We start from the raw sequence: 16,422 nt of genomic DNA, 5'->3' as shown, positions 1-16,422 counted from the left end.
ATCTCATCTGCCCACCTAACCTTCTGTTTCCCCTTAACCCGCTTGCCTTCTCTGGGAATCCATTTAGTTACCCTTTACGACCAGCGGTTATCCTGTCTACGTGCTACATGCCCGGCCCATGTCCATTTCTTCTTCTTGATTTCAGCTATGATATTCTTAACCCCTTTTTGTTCCCTAATCCACTCTGCTCTCTTCTTGTCTCTTAAGGTTACATCTACCGTTTTTTCCATTGCTCGCTGCGTCGTCCTCAATTTAAGCTGAACCCTCTTTGTAAGTCTCCAGGTTTCTGCTCCGGGAAAAAATATTACTAGAAGTGTCCTTGCAACTGACTAGGGTCATTGCGGACCATAGTGAGCGTAAGGCTGCCGAATACAGTGTCACGGAGGCCACGCAGAAATTGGTATCTAATCTCGGAGAGCATGAGGCAAGAAAACTGGAACGATATGAACTAAAGAAGAGAGGCAAAATTTCAGTAGTAAAAGATAGAAAATTCAAGCGGGACTGCAGTAGCTCTACTACTCTGCAACAGGAAAATAGAAATGAGGCCGTACAAGAACGCCAGGGACCACCCGTACCACAACCTAACTTTGAGGAGAAAAATGGGAACTCAAAACTACAGTGCAATCCTAATCAAAACATCCTTACTCTCGAATATGACGCTGACACTCCCATGCCACGTGATAGCCAAGAGCAGCCGAAAACTTATGAGACAAATATCCTCAATCTGTCAAACACAATACTCACACCCGCTCAGCTTCAACTTTTGTCGAGAGGCTTGACCTTTTGTCCATCATCCGGTAGATTCAATGAATTTGAACTGTACCAAGACCTCGATAACTTTGCGCGTAGTCTCCGCCTCCGTGAATACTTTCATGATCGCGGGGACTGTGCGGACGGGAATAGAGTGATTGGTGGTGACAAATCATGGTGTCCGAGTGAGCAGAGGGACAAACACCTCGATATGTATATATCAGCAGTTCAAAAAGATATCATTAGAGCGTATGAAAAAAATCGGCCATTTCGAAACAACATATTAAAGTCAGAACGAAGGGCACTCGATGAACTACGAAAAAACACTGGAATTACTATCAAACAGGCTGATAAATGGGGCTGCATAGTAATTCTAAACACGTCGGACTACCTAAAAGAAGGGGAACGACAGCTATCGGACACAAAATGCTACAAAGAACTTCCAACGGATCCGACTCCCGAATTTGAAAGGTAGATAAAAGTAACTCTAAACAATCTCCGCCGGGACGAGAAAATTACCGGCAAACAATCTCCGCCGGGACGAGAAAATTACCGGCAAAATGTTAAAAGCAATGTTACCGCCCATTCTGTTCCCGGTCGATTCTATTTGCTCCCCGAAATACACAAGGCAGGTAATCCGGGACGTCCGATAGTATCCAGTAACAGCACATCAACAGAAAATATATCAGAATTCATCAATTCTTTAATAAAAAACATCCCCCCAAATTATCCCTATTACCTAAAGGACACAAACCACTTCATCTGCGATACTTCAAGTCTGGACATCCCAGGCGGCAGTTTTCTGGTGACCATGGACGTCTGCTCACTGTACACCAACATACCCCACCATGACGGAATAGCGGCTATGGTTTCTGAATATGTAAAATCTGACTCATCAACTATTGTAAGTGGCGAGGTACTGTTTACACTTCTCGAACTTGTACTAAATTATAACCATTTTGAGTTCAACGGCAAGCATTTCCTTCAGGTCAATGGCACTGCAACGGCCACGAAAATGGCCCCAAACTTCGCGAGCACCTTTATGGCTTCACTTAAAATCCCATTCATTGAGGGACGCACCTTGAAACCTTTCTACTACCGAAGATACTTAGACGATATTTTTATGATATAGAACCATGATGAGGGAAGTCTTTTCCGCTTCATAGAGGATTTTAACAAATGCCACCCATCAATAAAATTCACGCACAAAATTTCCAAAACTAGCATTAACTTTTTAGACGTCACTGTCACGGTCGAAAATGACCACTTGTCAACAAACCTTTACAAAAAGCCTAGAGAGCGTCAAATGCACCTACATTTCAACAGCAGCCACCCAAAGCATTGCAAAATGGGTATTCCATATTCTCAGGCCTACCGGTACCGAAGAATATGCACCGATATGCGGGAATTTGACAGACACGCGGAACACCTAAAGCATTCCTTATTGAAACAAAATTATCCGGAAGATATTATTGACGATGCCATACTACGTGCTCGCAACGTGAACAGGAATGATATAATTAAGGGACCAAACAGAGTATCTAAAACGACTTCCCAAACGAACCTTGTACTAACTTACTCCTCATCAGCGCCACGAATCAACAACATACTTTCCCGCCATTTCAACATAATCAGGCAAAGCAAACGACTAACTTCTATTTTCGCGAAGCCACCTCACGTGGTGTACCGCAGGGATAAAAATCTGAAGGACATTCTTGTCAGAGCAAAAACAAACACCCCCAAATTTCAATCAGGGTGCCATCCCTGCGAAAAAGCTCGATGCAAGGTATGCCCACAGATGGTCACAACACGTGAATCCAAAGCGAACTTCTCGGATTTCAAATTCTGCATATCTGAAAGCCTTCATTCTGACTCCAGTAACGTAATATAGATGCTACATTGCAACATGTGTGGACAAGAATATATCGGCCAAACAGACACGCCATTTCGGCTGCGGTTCAATAATCACCGGTACCACGCCACTTCACTGCCGAAGCTACCTTTATCTAGACATCTGCGCCTGCCAAACCACAGTTTTGAAAATATCAGCGTAACTCTTTTGCAGTCCGGTTTCTCAAACAGACGCGAGCGCGAACAGCGTGAGGCATATTTTATTTTCAAATTTCGTACAGTAGTAGCTGGCATCAACGAGGACCCTGGAAAACTCAACTGCCTCCGAAAAGTAAGCCAGGAGAAAATTGGTGACAAAGATTGATAGCTGGAGACCATGCCTTTTTCTGACTGACTCGTACGTGTACACTGTCCTTTCTTGGTTTTTTTTTCACATGCACATACAAAGTGTTTACGTTCGCCTACCAATTGATGACCATTGAAGGGAAACGGACGAAGATTAAAGGTAAATAGCCGACCGACCCATTAACGGGAATTCCTTCCTTTACGCACGCCGCCCGCCGACCGACCCATTACGGGGAAACCCCTTGCTTTATGCACGCCGTCACGGACCCTCGCGGCACCGCGGCGACAATCTTGGGTGGCCCGACACACGCCAAGAACTGAACAGCACGTGATATGAACCGTATGTGAATGTAGATGAACAGTTGGCTTCGTTCTCAGTGTTGACATGGCTCTTCCTCTTTTTTACTTTCTTTGTTTTCTTTCTTTTTTTTTCGTTTTTTTCTCCCTTTTTTTCTTTTTCTAGTTCCCTCTCACTCTCGCAAACATTTTTCAAGGGGAGAGGGACGCGGCAGCAACGAAGTTTGGAAGCTCATGTCAGTATAACTCATCCCCTGATGAAGGGAGGACCCCTCCCGAAACTGTTGGGAAATAAATATATTTATCCTTGTTGACAACGCTCCCGTTGTGCCATATCTCATACCTATATATATATATATATATATATATATATATATATATATATATATATATATATATATATATATATATATATATATATATATATATATATATATATATATATATATATATATATATATATCGCAATAATTCGAAAGAAGGGTAAGTGTCGCAAGGGCCGCATATGGACGTTCGGAGGCACCTTACAGTGAACGTGCCACTACAGACCCATCCGCGAAATTCTCGACGTGATTCGCAGAAAGCAGAGCATAGGCGACTGAGGTTGCACGGCGGGCTTGTTGGCAGTAATCCCATATGTTCACAGGGTTTCACATAGCTTGAAGAAATTAGCAGAACATTGCAACGAGCGTGTAGTTTTCTCGGCACCCATTAAAATAAACAGTCTTTGCCGAAAGATGAATCCGGAGCGCCCAGAGAAAAGTCTGTGCGAAAAGAATCACCGTATTAAGTTTGTCACGGGCATCACAGGAGTCATCTACCAGATCCCATTAACGTGTGATGCATGCTATACAGGCTAAACCGGTAGATGCATCAATGATAGGCTGAACGAACACAAGAATAACGTGGCCAAGGCACAGCCTGAGGGTTTTCTTGCAATTCACTGCAAAAAATGCGGGTGCCAACCCCTCTTTAATCGCACCAGCATAATCGGAAGAAGCACTAACTAAATGACAAGGCTCGTTATAGACGCGAAATTCATTGCCAAGTTTGGCGACGCCTGTATAAGCAAGCCATCGGTATCATTATCATTGAAAGAATTGCATTATTTGGATGTCACATGAGTTTCAGTAGATCACAATTTTCTGGTTCTAGCAAGTGGTGGAGACGCGCCATGTTTGCCTATAAGTATTGCTGTTTCTTGGATTAAACCGCATTGTTGAAAGTTAGCGCCATGTATGTGTTCTGTGTCTTCTTCTCTGTTCCGTCCTGGATGCGCTATACCTCGAACAACATAGCATAGGGACTAATCTTGCAGTGATCCCGTGTGCTCAGATTTGAGTGCACGTTAAAGAACCCCAGGTGGTCTAAATTTCCGGAGCCCTCCACTACGGCGTCTCTCATAATCATATAGTGGTTTTGGGACGTTAAACCCCACATATCAATCAATCAATCTTGCATTGGTTTATACTTGAACCACGTGGGAACAGCGTAATATCCCCTTCAGGCGCGAATTAAATCTGACGTAGCGAAAAAAAAATTTTGTTCAGATTATGAATACATAACGCTATTAAAGAAGGAATCCACAAGAAATTCAGAAAAAAATTCATTGGTTCAATTTTTCAATGGCGTCCACATATGTGGACATTGCGCCTCAAAGCAGTCATATTGTCACGTGACCGTTACCCAAGCGCGCGCACGAAGACGCAGGGAAAGGAAGACGACGAAGGTGCGCCATGGCTTGTGCGTGGGTTTTTCGCCATACTGCCTGTTGTATAGGCTCTAGTAAATACATATTTTACATCTCGCTTTCCTTGTTGCAATACCCATGAACGGTGGAGAAGAAGAAAACAAACGCTTTTATTTCGGAGGCTCGCAAATAATCATTGCAGGAACACTGCTTAGGAAGTCTTTTCCGCAAAAATAATCAGAAAGAGTCTATTTGGTATGAAACAAATAAAAACAGTCGTTCTGAGATGTCAGACAAAGGAAAATGTTGCATTTCCTGCAGCGGACACGGCTTTTGGATGTGCATTCCTCTCTCCGGCAGCGTTGTGCGTTAGCCATGTTTACTTGCTGCGGCCAATGATTAATCCCATCATAGCGAACAGTGCTGACTGGTAGTGGTGAAGCATTGGGTACCTTCTTTTTCACTGTTCGGGAGTTGTCATTGCTCGGACGTCCACGCTTCTTTTGTGGCTTATTGCTGTTCAGCAGGCAATTCGCGACGTCTGTTTGGAACGCCATCATGTCCAGTGTCTCTTTTCTTAGTAGCCCTGCTTTATTGGCATCCCTTAAGTATTCAAGCCAACTGTTGGAGAGCGCAAAAGATGCAAAATGGGAAATCACTCTCACAGGCCACTTTTTCGTTCGCGTCCGCATTGGGTAGAGGGACATGATGAAGTCTAGTTTGTCTACTCCACCCATGTATTTGTTGTAGTCCAGGACTACCTCTGGACAGTCAATGTCAACGTGGACCTTTTGGGATTCGCTCCATCTTCTCACGGTGCCAATATTTCCAACTCCAAGGTGGGTAGAAGCCATGTTGACGGTCCCGTTGTCTTGCCAACGAACAAGGACAACTTCGCCGTTCTGGGAAACCCGCTCATCATAGCTTCCCCGTCCTTCTTTCTTCATTTCCTTGTCTGTTTTCATGACGCATCCTGCCAAGCGGTTTCCCCTAATTGTGCCACTAGCCAAAATGCCGATCTTTTTTAACTCAAGAAAGAGCTTCACGGACGTAAAATAATTGTCCATGTAGCACTTGATGTTCTGTGCCTTCGGGAGGCTTTCAACAAGGCGCATTACGACGGAGCCACCAAGGCCAAGATGTGCATGTTCTTTGCTCACTCCCGTTCCCTTCCCTTGGTAAAACTCAAAGTCATGTGCAAGACCGTCAAAACTGCAGCGTACAAAAACCTTCACGCCTTCTGGGTTCGGTTTTCCTTTCACAAATTGCTTTGCAGCAATGCGTCCTGTGAACGGCACCATCTGTTCATCGATGCTATTCTGTTCCAAGGGAACAAGCTGTAAGCAGCGGCTTCTGACAGCTTCTAGCAACGGCCTAACTTTCCAAAATTTGTCTTGGCTGTTCGGGTCCCGTTCTTCATTAGCGTCGCTTATGTGGAGAGCGCCTCTGATTTTGAAGAATCGCTTCACGCCCATCGAATCGGCTATTGCGGGAATCCTCGTTGCAGTTTGCCAATACATTCTGACGCGTGGGTATTTCAGAACACCCATCAGCATGAGCATTCCAAAAAATATTTTGATCTCTTCTTTTGTAGTGGCTAATACGGCACCGTCTCTTTGCAGGACATACCTGTTTGTGAATTCAGCAAGGTCTTCAAATATCTGTTCGGTGAAATACTTGCTAAAATACACAAGTGGCTGCTGGCATGTCGAGGCTACTTCAGGATTGTAGTGGCAGTCAACATCACTTGGAGCAAAATCTTTCTTCACCCATTTGAACTCAGCCTTCGTAGATGCCGCAGGTGCGTTCGAGCTGACCGTGGCGTCTGGTCGTGCAGGCAGTGCAGCTGTGGTCGTGGATGCGGTCACCTGACCATTGGCAGGCTGAAACAAACAGCGTAAATTAGGGTCAAAGTACCTTTAGACAGTTTGGTGCCATATGTTTCCCGAGAACACAAAATAATGTCTCACAATCTCGAGCAAACTTACTATGTTTTCTTCATTTTCTGCTTCCAATTCGTCATCTGAAAAGTCGCCATCTGAGATATCTCCATTTGATATTCTCATGAGGATTTCTTCTGCTGTCGCATCATCAACTTTCTGACGTTTTGAAGCATGATCTTCAAGTCCTGGAGACAAAAAATCACACATAACCATCATATCTGCGCACACGGTGCGAAATGGCTGCCCTGCAACAAAGGCAGCACTAAGGCGCAATGTCCACGATCGTGGACGCGGTATTTTACGCACCCTTTTTGACGTTATAAATAGTTTCTAGTTGCAAAAGTCTTGTTTATTGGCATGAGGTATCTCTTAGCTCTTACTGACAAGTGCATAATTTCATGCCACCTCGAATGAAACATAGCAAGGGCTTGAAAAGTGAGAGCCACTTACGTGCGCCGCCGTAAAACGTGGAGGCGTCCATCTTTGAGAGTTGTTTTTGTAGTTATTTTGTGTCAGCTGCGGCAGATGGCGCCACGGGTCGCTGCAGCAACATGTAGTGATAGAGAGAGCACTGGTTGCGCGCGAGATTCAAAGTAAATTTCGAGATATTGAGCTGTGAAGTTGGCGTCCACAAATGTGGACGCTGCGCCTGAAGGGGATATTTCAAAGTAATTTGTTTATGCTCACAATAAAGTGAGATAGCATTGTACTATAGCGCTTATAGATTTAACTCATGTTTACAGGTTAAAAAACAGATAAGCGCCGCACGTCGGGCCCAAAGAATAAGCGGGCGTATTTCAGAATGCTTACTGATTTTTATGACCGATCTTCAGCGAGCCTTGATCGAATTTTTTCCCTGCTTTGTCCCATGTCGTTCCGGTCTGGCGTAAGCAGGCGGTCACGTTTCGTGCACGCAGTGCGCGATCAATTGCGATTTAGCGCTTCAAGTCTGATGACTATCTCGATTCCTGCCACCATTGCTATATTGAGTATAATTTTCATGCCAAATAATTGGTGCCCGCTACAACCATGTAAACAACAGCCCCCAAATACAAAATTAGGAAGTTAATCAACAAGTTTTGGTAATTAACGTTGTAAGTGTCATTTTAGTTGTAGCAAGGTGTTTCCGCCTTGACAGAGAGTTAGCATCTGAAAACATCTAGAACATGACTATGACAGAATTTTTATAAAATTGTATTTTACAAGTTTTGCCACAAGTTATCGGTCTCGCCAACTCTTAAAGACGATGCAAAATTATATTTGACGACATAATGTTTGGTCATTTCAACACAATTTTCGCACCTCTGAACTACACTTGTATTCTCTAGGAAGTAGTCCAAACTGAATTCTTCAAAATGCCTGTAGACAACATTCTCAGCGTCATATAAGCAGCATTGTCTTCGTCATGTAAGTTGAAACCAAATAAGAAGTTTTACGATCAAGTATGCAACACTCGGCATTAGAAGTTGTCGCCACTGTGCATGCGTCATATGGTGTACTCGTAAGTACTCACCTTAATTGCGGAATATAGCATCTGAAGCTTAGGCTATCGTAAAAAGACCTGACACATATATATACGTAAAAAAAGCGGTTAAGCAGAACTTAACGAAACCAACAAACCAACAACATAGGCATTGCCGTCAAGTGGCACCTATTGGGCTGTATATTTGTGAGGCGCTTAAATGGCTCATTAAGTTAAGTCAATGCTGATGTCACAAACGAGCGTTCAGAAGGGGGTACGCCACCGAGTTCTGGCGACAGTGACGCTGCTGGGCGCAAGAGAGACGCCTCAAGGTCAACGCTAAAGAAAAAAAAAAAAACAAGCATCCAAAGACTCCCCTTGTGCGCCATCTCCCCTCTTCTTCGGAAGCATACTTTCGCCGACCAACCTCCTCACATCGGCCGCCAAGCAAGCCATGGAAAGATCTCGAAGGAAAGGGGCGTGGTGATGCAGAGTTGCGTCACGTGTCGCAGACGGCTCTCGAAGCGTCTTGCCCTTTCCCCAGCCTTGGCTGTGCATCAATTCTATGAAACGATTAGAATTTTCCGGAATCTAGCATGAAATGTATTTAGGCGAGCAGCGAAGAAGGGAAATTAGGAGATGAAGGGAATTTATGCAGTGTGCATAGATAGGAAAAAAAGGAAGTTTGCGCCAGTGTGCGTAGGGTCTTTCCGCCATGTAGGCGAAGACTTTTGTCCTCAGTGACAAAGCAGGAGATGAAGACAGTTCATGCCAGTGTACGTAGGCAGGAGACGAAGAAAGTTTTGCGCAAGTGCGCGTAGGGTAATTCCGTCATGCTGGCGAAGGCTTTGGTCATCAGTGACAAAGCAGGTAATGAAGAGGGTTTCCACCTGAGGGGTGAAGACTTGTGCTACAGGCAGAAGAGTGTGTCTACCGCAAGCGAGAGAAGACGCGTTGCAGCAGCTGCACGTGGGAAGCCAACGTGTTACCGAAGAAGAAGTTTGGTGCTTGGAGAGTGGCCAAAGGAAGACGTGAGGTTTCCTTGAAGAGAAACTTAGGGGGCAGCGGATCGACAACAGTGCTGCACTTTGAGTGAGTGATACTTGGAAGAGTATCATTAAGATTTTGTTCCAATGACTTTGGACTGAATGAGTTTTTGAACTCTTTAGTGTTTAAGTGTCTTGGTTGTTTGACGCATGTGTTTGCATTGTAGCGTGTTTTGTTGTTTGTGTCCGTTGCTTCGAGTGCAGCTGGTTGTATTGGGTAGTCGATGGTTTGATTGGTGAAATATTGTACTGAACTATTGCCGAGTACACATGTTTGTGTATCATTTGATCTGTCATACTTGAGAATCAAATTTTGTTTTGTTTATCAATTTTCGGCTTTGACAGCATTTTTCGGTCTTTGAAGGTAATAAAAAAAAGGAAATGAAATGAAATGACTCGTTGTTTGGACTGCAGCCGGCGTCCGCTGGCGCGCCAAATAGGACCAATTTTAAATTGTCTGCGGTTTTCTGGTGCAGTTCGGGGGGAAGGGGTGATACTTCGGCCCTTGGAATTAGCCCAACGATCGCCTCCCTAATTAACGGGACCTGCGACAGCTGAAAACACGTTTTAATATTCCCCTAACGACCAAGTACACCTCGTTACGCTTTAAAGGGCATTGCAAATTGACGGGTGCGATTTATTGAGTAACGCACATTTTGCATTGTAATTTTTGCTGGCTTGTAAAGAAAGGTTTTACGCACTTTTACAAAAAAGTAACTTTATGCTACAATACCAACGCGCTATTTATATTCATGGGAAGGCATATGCTCACAGATATTCATGAGAGAGAAAATCGGAAAAACATTGCGGCTTGCAGCGATAAATAATCTCTAGATTATAATGTCGACGGAGCTAACGTTTCGACAAGATGACTTCTTTCGTCAAGGCACCCTGACGAATAAAATTAATCTTGTAGATACTTTGACCCCGTCACATTCCTTATCAAACGACTCGTAATGCTGACAGATAGTCATCAGACACAAGTCTTGCAAGATAGTTTTTTTCCTTTTTTTTCGCGAAGCATTTTCTGATCACCTAACTCACCGACGAGCCACTGCATCCAATACTTGTCGTAGCGTTTCGAAGGCGGCATGTCCCAAGGGTGCACAAAAAGCCCAACACCGAGTTCTTGAACTGTCTGCAATGAAAAAGCGTTCACAATAAAACACATGAGTGCCAAAACCTCGTGCCGTGGGAACAAACAATAACCATGCATATTTTGACGCGTGGCCTCTTAAAACGGAAACCCAGGCCAAATTGCTAAGTTGAGATCGCGATACTGCCCTATCCACAGTCACGTTCGGTGCAATCCGTGCGCTTTGACGAAATCGAACGGATGAACGGTTTCCACTTCTAATACGACAAATTCATGTCATGCGTGGCTGAAGAGTCTTACTACTGCAGTTTTTGAAGTGCGAGTGGCAGAGGTCACATAGTGCTTATCGCGAACGAGCACTGGGTGCCCCAAGCTCTCACATGTTTCTATTGAAACTGAGTCCTTGAAGCCCTTGCTGCTTTCGAAAAGTCTGACGAAAGAACTTCGTCTGCCCTCTCATCGTAACACATTCTGCTAGCGAAGATTTTATAACGTGCGCGAAACGTATGTCATGCTATTCATAGGATATCACACTAAATGCGATCGTGATACACTACTGTACTCCCAAGGTAAGTTCGGAATATACGAAGTCAACGAGACAACCACAAGACCACAATGTCGTAGGCAGGTGGACGGACAGACGGACGGACGGACAGACGGACAGACAGACAGACAGACAGACAGACAGACAGACAGACAGACAGACAGACAGACAGACTGGCAGGCAGGCAGGCAGGTAGGCAGACAGACAGACAGACAGATAGATAGATAGATAGATAGATAGATAGATAGATAGATAGATAGATAGATAGATAGAAGGATAGATAGATGAACCCACAAAGTTGTGCTTTGTACACAAGAAAATACTTCACACTTTGAAGTTCCAGTGCTCTCTTCTCCCCATAGGCACTATAGTTGTATAAAAGCCCAATTATTATGTCGTGCATCCTGTTTAGTTTTAGTTATTCCAAAGTGTTAAACAGCTTATATCGGCGAAATTCCGAATTCGGCTTTAGCATCTCCGTCGGCCTTTGCTGTGAGCGTTAAATCATTACCTTGTCTGTGACCCAAGAATAGAAATGGCGAAGAAAAAACATAAAATTATTAATATGTCTCCCATGCCTTGGGAATCGATGTTATGCGAAGCATGCGGATGGAAGGTGACTGTGTTTTAATTTTTTTATCGAATGATACGTTATGAAATGACGCCAAATATGTGTACAAACGTTGTGTGCACAGACATAGGTTGAGCAGTAGCAGATGTTTATATAACCAGCTGTTTGCACTTGTGCAACGATGCCAACAAAAACATAAGTATTAGAATCACTAGAAGCGATAAGTTTGTATGAAGCATTGGTGCTAGCGCGGATGGTAGCCCTGGACCCCGATACATAAATCAGCTTCAGTGGATGGCACCTTACTACAATTGACGTTAACACGACCTGACGGCTGCATCATAGAAGTACATATGTGATGTTTATAAAACGTGGTAGCAATGCAACCACAACTGATGTTTCAAGAGCATTGGGATCTATTCGGAAAGTAATTCCGTGACCAGGGGTGGCTCTGTGGTAGCATGCTTGATTGCCACCCACAATGCTTGGGTTCGATTCCTGCTGGGGCACTGATATTTATTTATTGCAATTGTCGGGTCAACTCTGGGGATGCCGGCTTTTTCATCACTCCGGTGTTAAAATTAAATATGTATGTTGTCGCTGTTCCTGCTGTTCCTGCTGTTCCTGGGTAGATGCGAAGTGTCAATCACCTGTGGCATGTACTGGAATATCTGTGACACATAATCACTCGTGGTATACGGGTCTGGACCACACGTGTCTGGCGGAAAGAATTTGAGAACGTATGCGATGGGATTATGACACAATTCATGTCATGACGAGCGAGCCATGGTCGTGAAATCGTCTTACCCTCGAATACAAATTTTGGTTAGCCCTAAGTTGAGGAGGTGATCTGGAGAACACCCAGATGTGGGTGGCCACATAATGTTTCCTAAAATTACCTAGAGGGGACTCAGGCGCTGCGATCGTTCAGCGACCATGAGAATGACGGGTAGTACACACATTTGCCTAGTCTTCGTACTTACAGGCGGCGAATCGCACTTGTGGCTTCGTTTATTGCTGGTTTGATTTTTGCTTCAAAAAAAGGAACGAACAAAGCCTTTTGAATATCGTGACCCAGTTTTAAATGGTAAGCCTAAAATAATAAGGTGGTGAAGCGCAACTGGCGAATATTTGTGGATTGTTGTTTTGTAGGTAAAGTACGAAGGCTAGGCAAATCTGTGTACTACCTATTGTTTCCATTCTCGCTGAAGCGCCATGCGTTGCAGCTCTCATAGACACTAGCACCAGAGTTCCTTCAAGTGTATGTTTAGGAAACTCTATGGGTGGCTAGATAGATAGATAGATAGATAGATAGATAGATAGATAGATAGATAGATAGATAGATAGATAGATAGATAGATAGATAGATAGATAGACAGATAGATAGATAGACTACGCAACACTGCGAAAGGGCCCAAAGCAAGAGAGGAAACACCACTTCTTGAGTCGGTCCCAAAATATTTTTGTGAAGCGGAAGATTTGGTTTTCTCGTCCAATGGTGATCGCCATTATATTGTCCTGAATACGATACTTGTGACAACCGCCCACAAGCCCCGCTGTGGTGGTGTAGTGGCTAAGGTACTCGGCTGCTGACTCGCAGGTCGCGGGTTCTAATCCCGACTGCGGCGGCTGCATTTCCGATGGAGGCAGAAATGTTGTAGTCCCGTGTGCTCAGATTTGGGTGCACGTTTAAGAACCCCAGGTGGTAGAAATATCCGGAGTCCTCCACTACGGCGTCTTTCATAATGATATGGTGGTTTTGGGACGTTGAACCCTACATATCAATCAATATCAATCAACAACCGCCCACACTCTCCTCAATAACTACGTGTATATGAGGACAGATGTTAAAAAGAGTACAAACGAAACTGCAGAAACATTGCAAATGACTTGGAAACAGTTTCCATGCATGCTCTTTGCGTGCGTGCGTGTGTAAGTAATGAAAATAATGAATAATATTTACTGTATTCATTTCGTTAATTTGTTGGTCCATCAAATTTTGCTCTTATAGTTCAACCACACGTTCGATAGCGTTCATCTCTGGCTTTTTCGTGGAAGAAATGGCTCTCAAGTGAGTCTCCAAGTGCATTAAAGCACAATAATTTACCTACACCAGTGAGTTTTTTTTTACCCAAAAGGCAGAATAAAGCTGGTAAGCATGTAAAACTTGCCGCGAACGCTTTATCTTTTAACGGGAGACGATTGTGGCAAAGAATTCAGACTCCCGTACGCAGGCTTGCTCGAAAAAAAAACGAGTGACGCCACGGCGGCAGTGAGCCGGCCTGATAAGTTTGTACGTGGCATTGCCGTGACTGCCAAACCTTTACCTACTGCATTGGCATAAACACACAGGGCCCGTTTGACTCAGTGTCAGCGAGGCGTGAAGTTCGGGCTTTTTTAAACCACACAATGTTGCGACAGTCGCCCACCTTGTAAAAGGGGTCCAGTGCTCGGTCTGCCAGCGTCCAATCGTTAACGTGTGAGCCAATAATGACGCCACGCATGCCCAGTTGGGTGACGCAGCGCTTCAGCTCTTCGCACGACAACTGGGGGCTCTGCATCGGCAAGGAGCACAGACCGACGAACCGGTCCGGACGTTGGTTGACCATCGAAGCCACGAAATCGTTCTGTAGTCGGTTGAAGTCCAGCGCGTCATCAGGTTTGGCCTGCGTGATTACGTGCGCTCAGAAAGGTAGCTGTCAATCACTACATTGTTCCTAAGTTCTCATGAAAAGAAGGAAGCACGTGTATCGCCAGAAATAGCAGTAGAAAACGACATAAATGTCATAGCTTGTGCTTGAGGATTATCATAGACAAACCCCACATCAATCAAACCATTATCGTAGACTGAAAATGAACATTGGTTCCTTCATTGGCATGCTTGCGTTTTAGACAAATAATATATTGTATATCTTTTGTGCACCACATTTGTGAAAGTGGTACAGTTTAATTATACCAAAAATTAGTGATATTTGTATGCAATAACCCTCTCACAAATCATCGAAATATTCAAATTAGGGGGTAATAGAGACATTCGCTTTAATAAATACTTTTTTAGGCGTTCCGTGAGCCTTCCCAGCTTACGCTATATCTGCATGACATAATTTCTGGTCCTCATTTTACACCATTTGTATCCTGTGGTGAAAATAACGGGTAATAATGCTGACAGCTATAATGTCTGGGAAGCAATCAATCAATTCATAACGTCAAGACAAATCGGTGTTTCCTCAAGCTACACTAGAACGATTCAAAGAAATGAAAACTTGCTTCTTGTCAGCACTGAGCATTTTTATGCCGTCCTTCTTCAACCAGGTCCACTTCCCACAGAGTTCTTTGTCGGACCTGCCTCTTTTTGCATTCACTTCTGCCATCAATAGGACTTTTTCACCAGTACCAATGAGCGCCGCCCAGATTTCTCAACAGTACTAGTCTACAATGTCATGACTGGTGTTACTAAACAGCCTCGCAAAGAGCAAAATTATTACCCCTTAGCACGAATTCATTGACATTTTAAAAATGAAAAAAGTGTTAATGCATAAGCACTTTGATTAGACGACAACGAAGAGACAAAAACGAAGTTTCCTAATTCACAACGAAGTTGAAAGGTAATGATTCTATCATCAAAGCCAATAAGACAGCGAGGTTTGCGTGCGGAGATTCCAAGTAGATAACAAAGAGATAATAAGCAAATAAAGTGCATTTCAAAATTTGTTAGGAAGGTTGTGCGTCAGAAAATTCGTGGAGCACAACCTAGGAATCCTTGGGTAATAGGCCATTGACTGGGTATGCTTGTCTGTACACTTCCGCCATTTATTTCAAATTACACGGTGGAGAGACGCGCGGCTTATGTACAAGTGTACTTGAATGCTTGCTTCTAATAACCTGCCTTGCATACCACAATGGCGATATCCTTTCTGTGACGTCACTGGTGACATTCACAGAAGTGACAGAACTAAAGTTGCTCTGTAGCATCTGCTGTACTCAATGTCACGGCCACCTGTGTTTGGCCAGTGCTTCGTTGGTTGGTCGTGGGACATTTAGTTCTCTGTGAGTGGGCCTCTGATGGGTGAGATTAGGTGGTGTATCATGGGGTGTAAAAGATTCCCTGTAAAATTACCATGACAGTCTACTAGCACTCGAAGATAATGATCCTACCCTTCCCCTCAACATCAGAGTGTTTTAGCTAGCAGTGCCGGTTTACCACACTGCAAGTATCGGAAAACCGTGCCGGCTGAAGAGCACACATGCGCCAACATTGTCTGACGGAAATATTTTTCCTAGGGTATACCGGATCCAACGGGACAAAATGATCGTGCAGAAGGAGGCCTGTACGTGGCGCACATTGAGTGTAATCTATCCCGTTAGTGCGATGTCAAAGGCCACTATCCACAAAGATATAGACTCTTACCTTTTCTCCACCCCCCCTTAAAATATTAAATATGCGTTATTTTGTCCGCATACTGTGTTACCATTTTATCCAAACATGGCAGCCACAAACTTCAGCAGAATGGAGGGGTGGCGCTATCTCACGGTACTGTGCAAAACTAAGCAAGCAGATCACGCGTTCTGCTTAATCAACGAGGAGTGAAGATTTTAGTTGGCCTGCAAATGCGTCCGAATTGTAGCTGTTATTGTCCGATAGCTACGAGGAGTTTGTGTACGTGGTATGGTCAGTCAACGATGTGGTATGTATGGCTGTTGTGGCGTGGTAACTTTTTGCTTTCGGTAAACGCCTGCTCTTTGGCCCTTTCACCTCTTTCAACTAGGCAGTACTATCCGATTAAACTTTAGTCTCGTTGTTCCAATTTTATTCAGGTTGTAAATTAA

General features: G+C 44.1%; 1 protein-coding gene across 1 annotated transcript in view; it reads right to left on the bottom strand.

Annotated features, from left to right (window-relative positions):
* Nucleotides 1–16,422, bottom strand: part of LOC119178232 (2-amino-3-carboxymuconate-6-semialdehyde decarboxylase) — a 128,306-nt gene that overhangs the window by 30,830 nt on the left and 81,054 nt on the right. The window contains exons 4-5 of the mRNA XM_037429425.2: nucleotides 14,025–14,261; nucleotides 10,429–10,522 (exon numbers count right to left, since the gene is read on the bottom strand). Coding sequence (XP_037285322.2) covers nucleotides 10,429–10,522; nucleotides 14,025–14,261 — 331 coding nt within the window. The remainder of the gene's footprint in view (nucleotides 1–10,428; nucleotides 10,523–14,024; nucleotides 14,262–16,422) is intronic.

The sequence above is a fragment of the Rhipicephalus microplus genome, chromosome 1, assembly GCF_043290135.1.
Source record: "Rhipicephalus microplus isolate Deutch F79 chromosome 1, USDA_Rmic, whole genome shotgun sequence".
NCBI classification, from domain to species: domain Eukaryota; kingdom Metazoa; phylum Arthropoda; class Arachnida; order Ixodida; family Ixodidae; genus Rhipicephalus; species Rhipicephalus microplus.
This window is presented reverse-complemented; position numbering and strand designations above follow the sequence as displayed.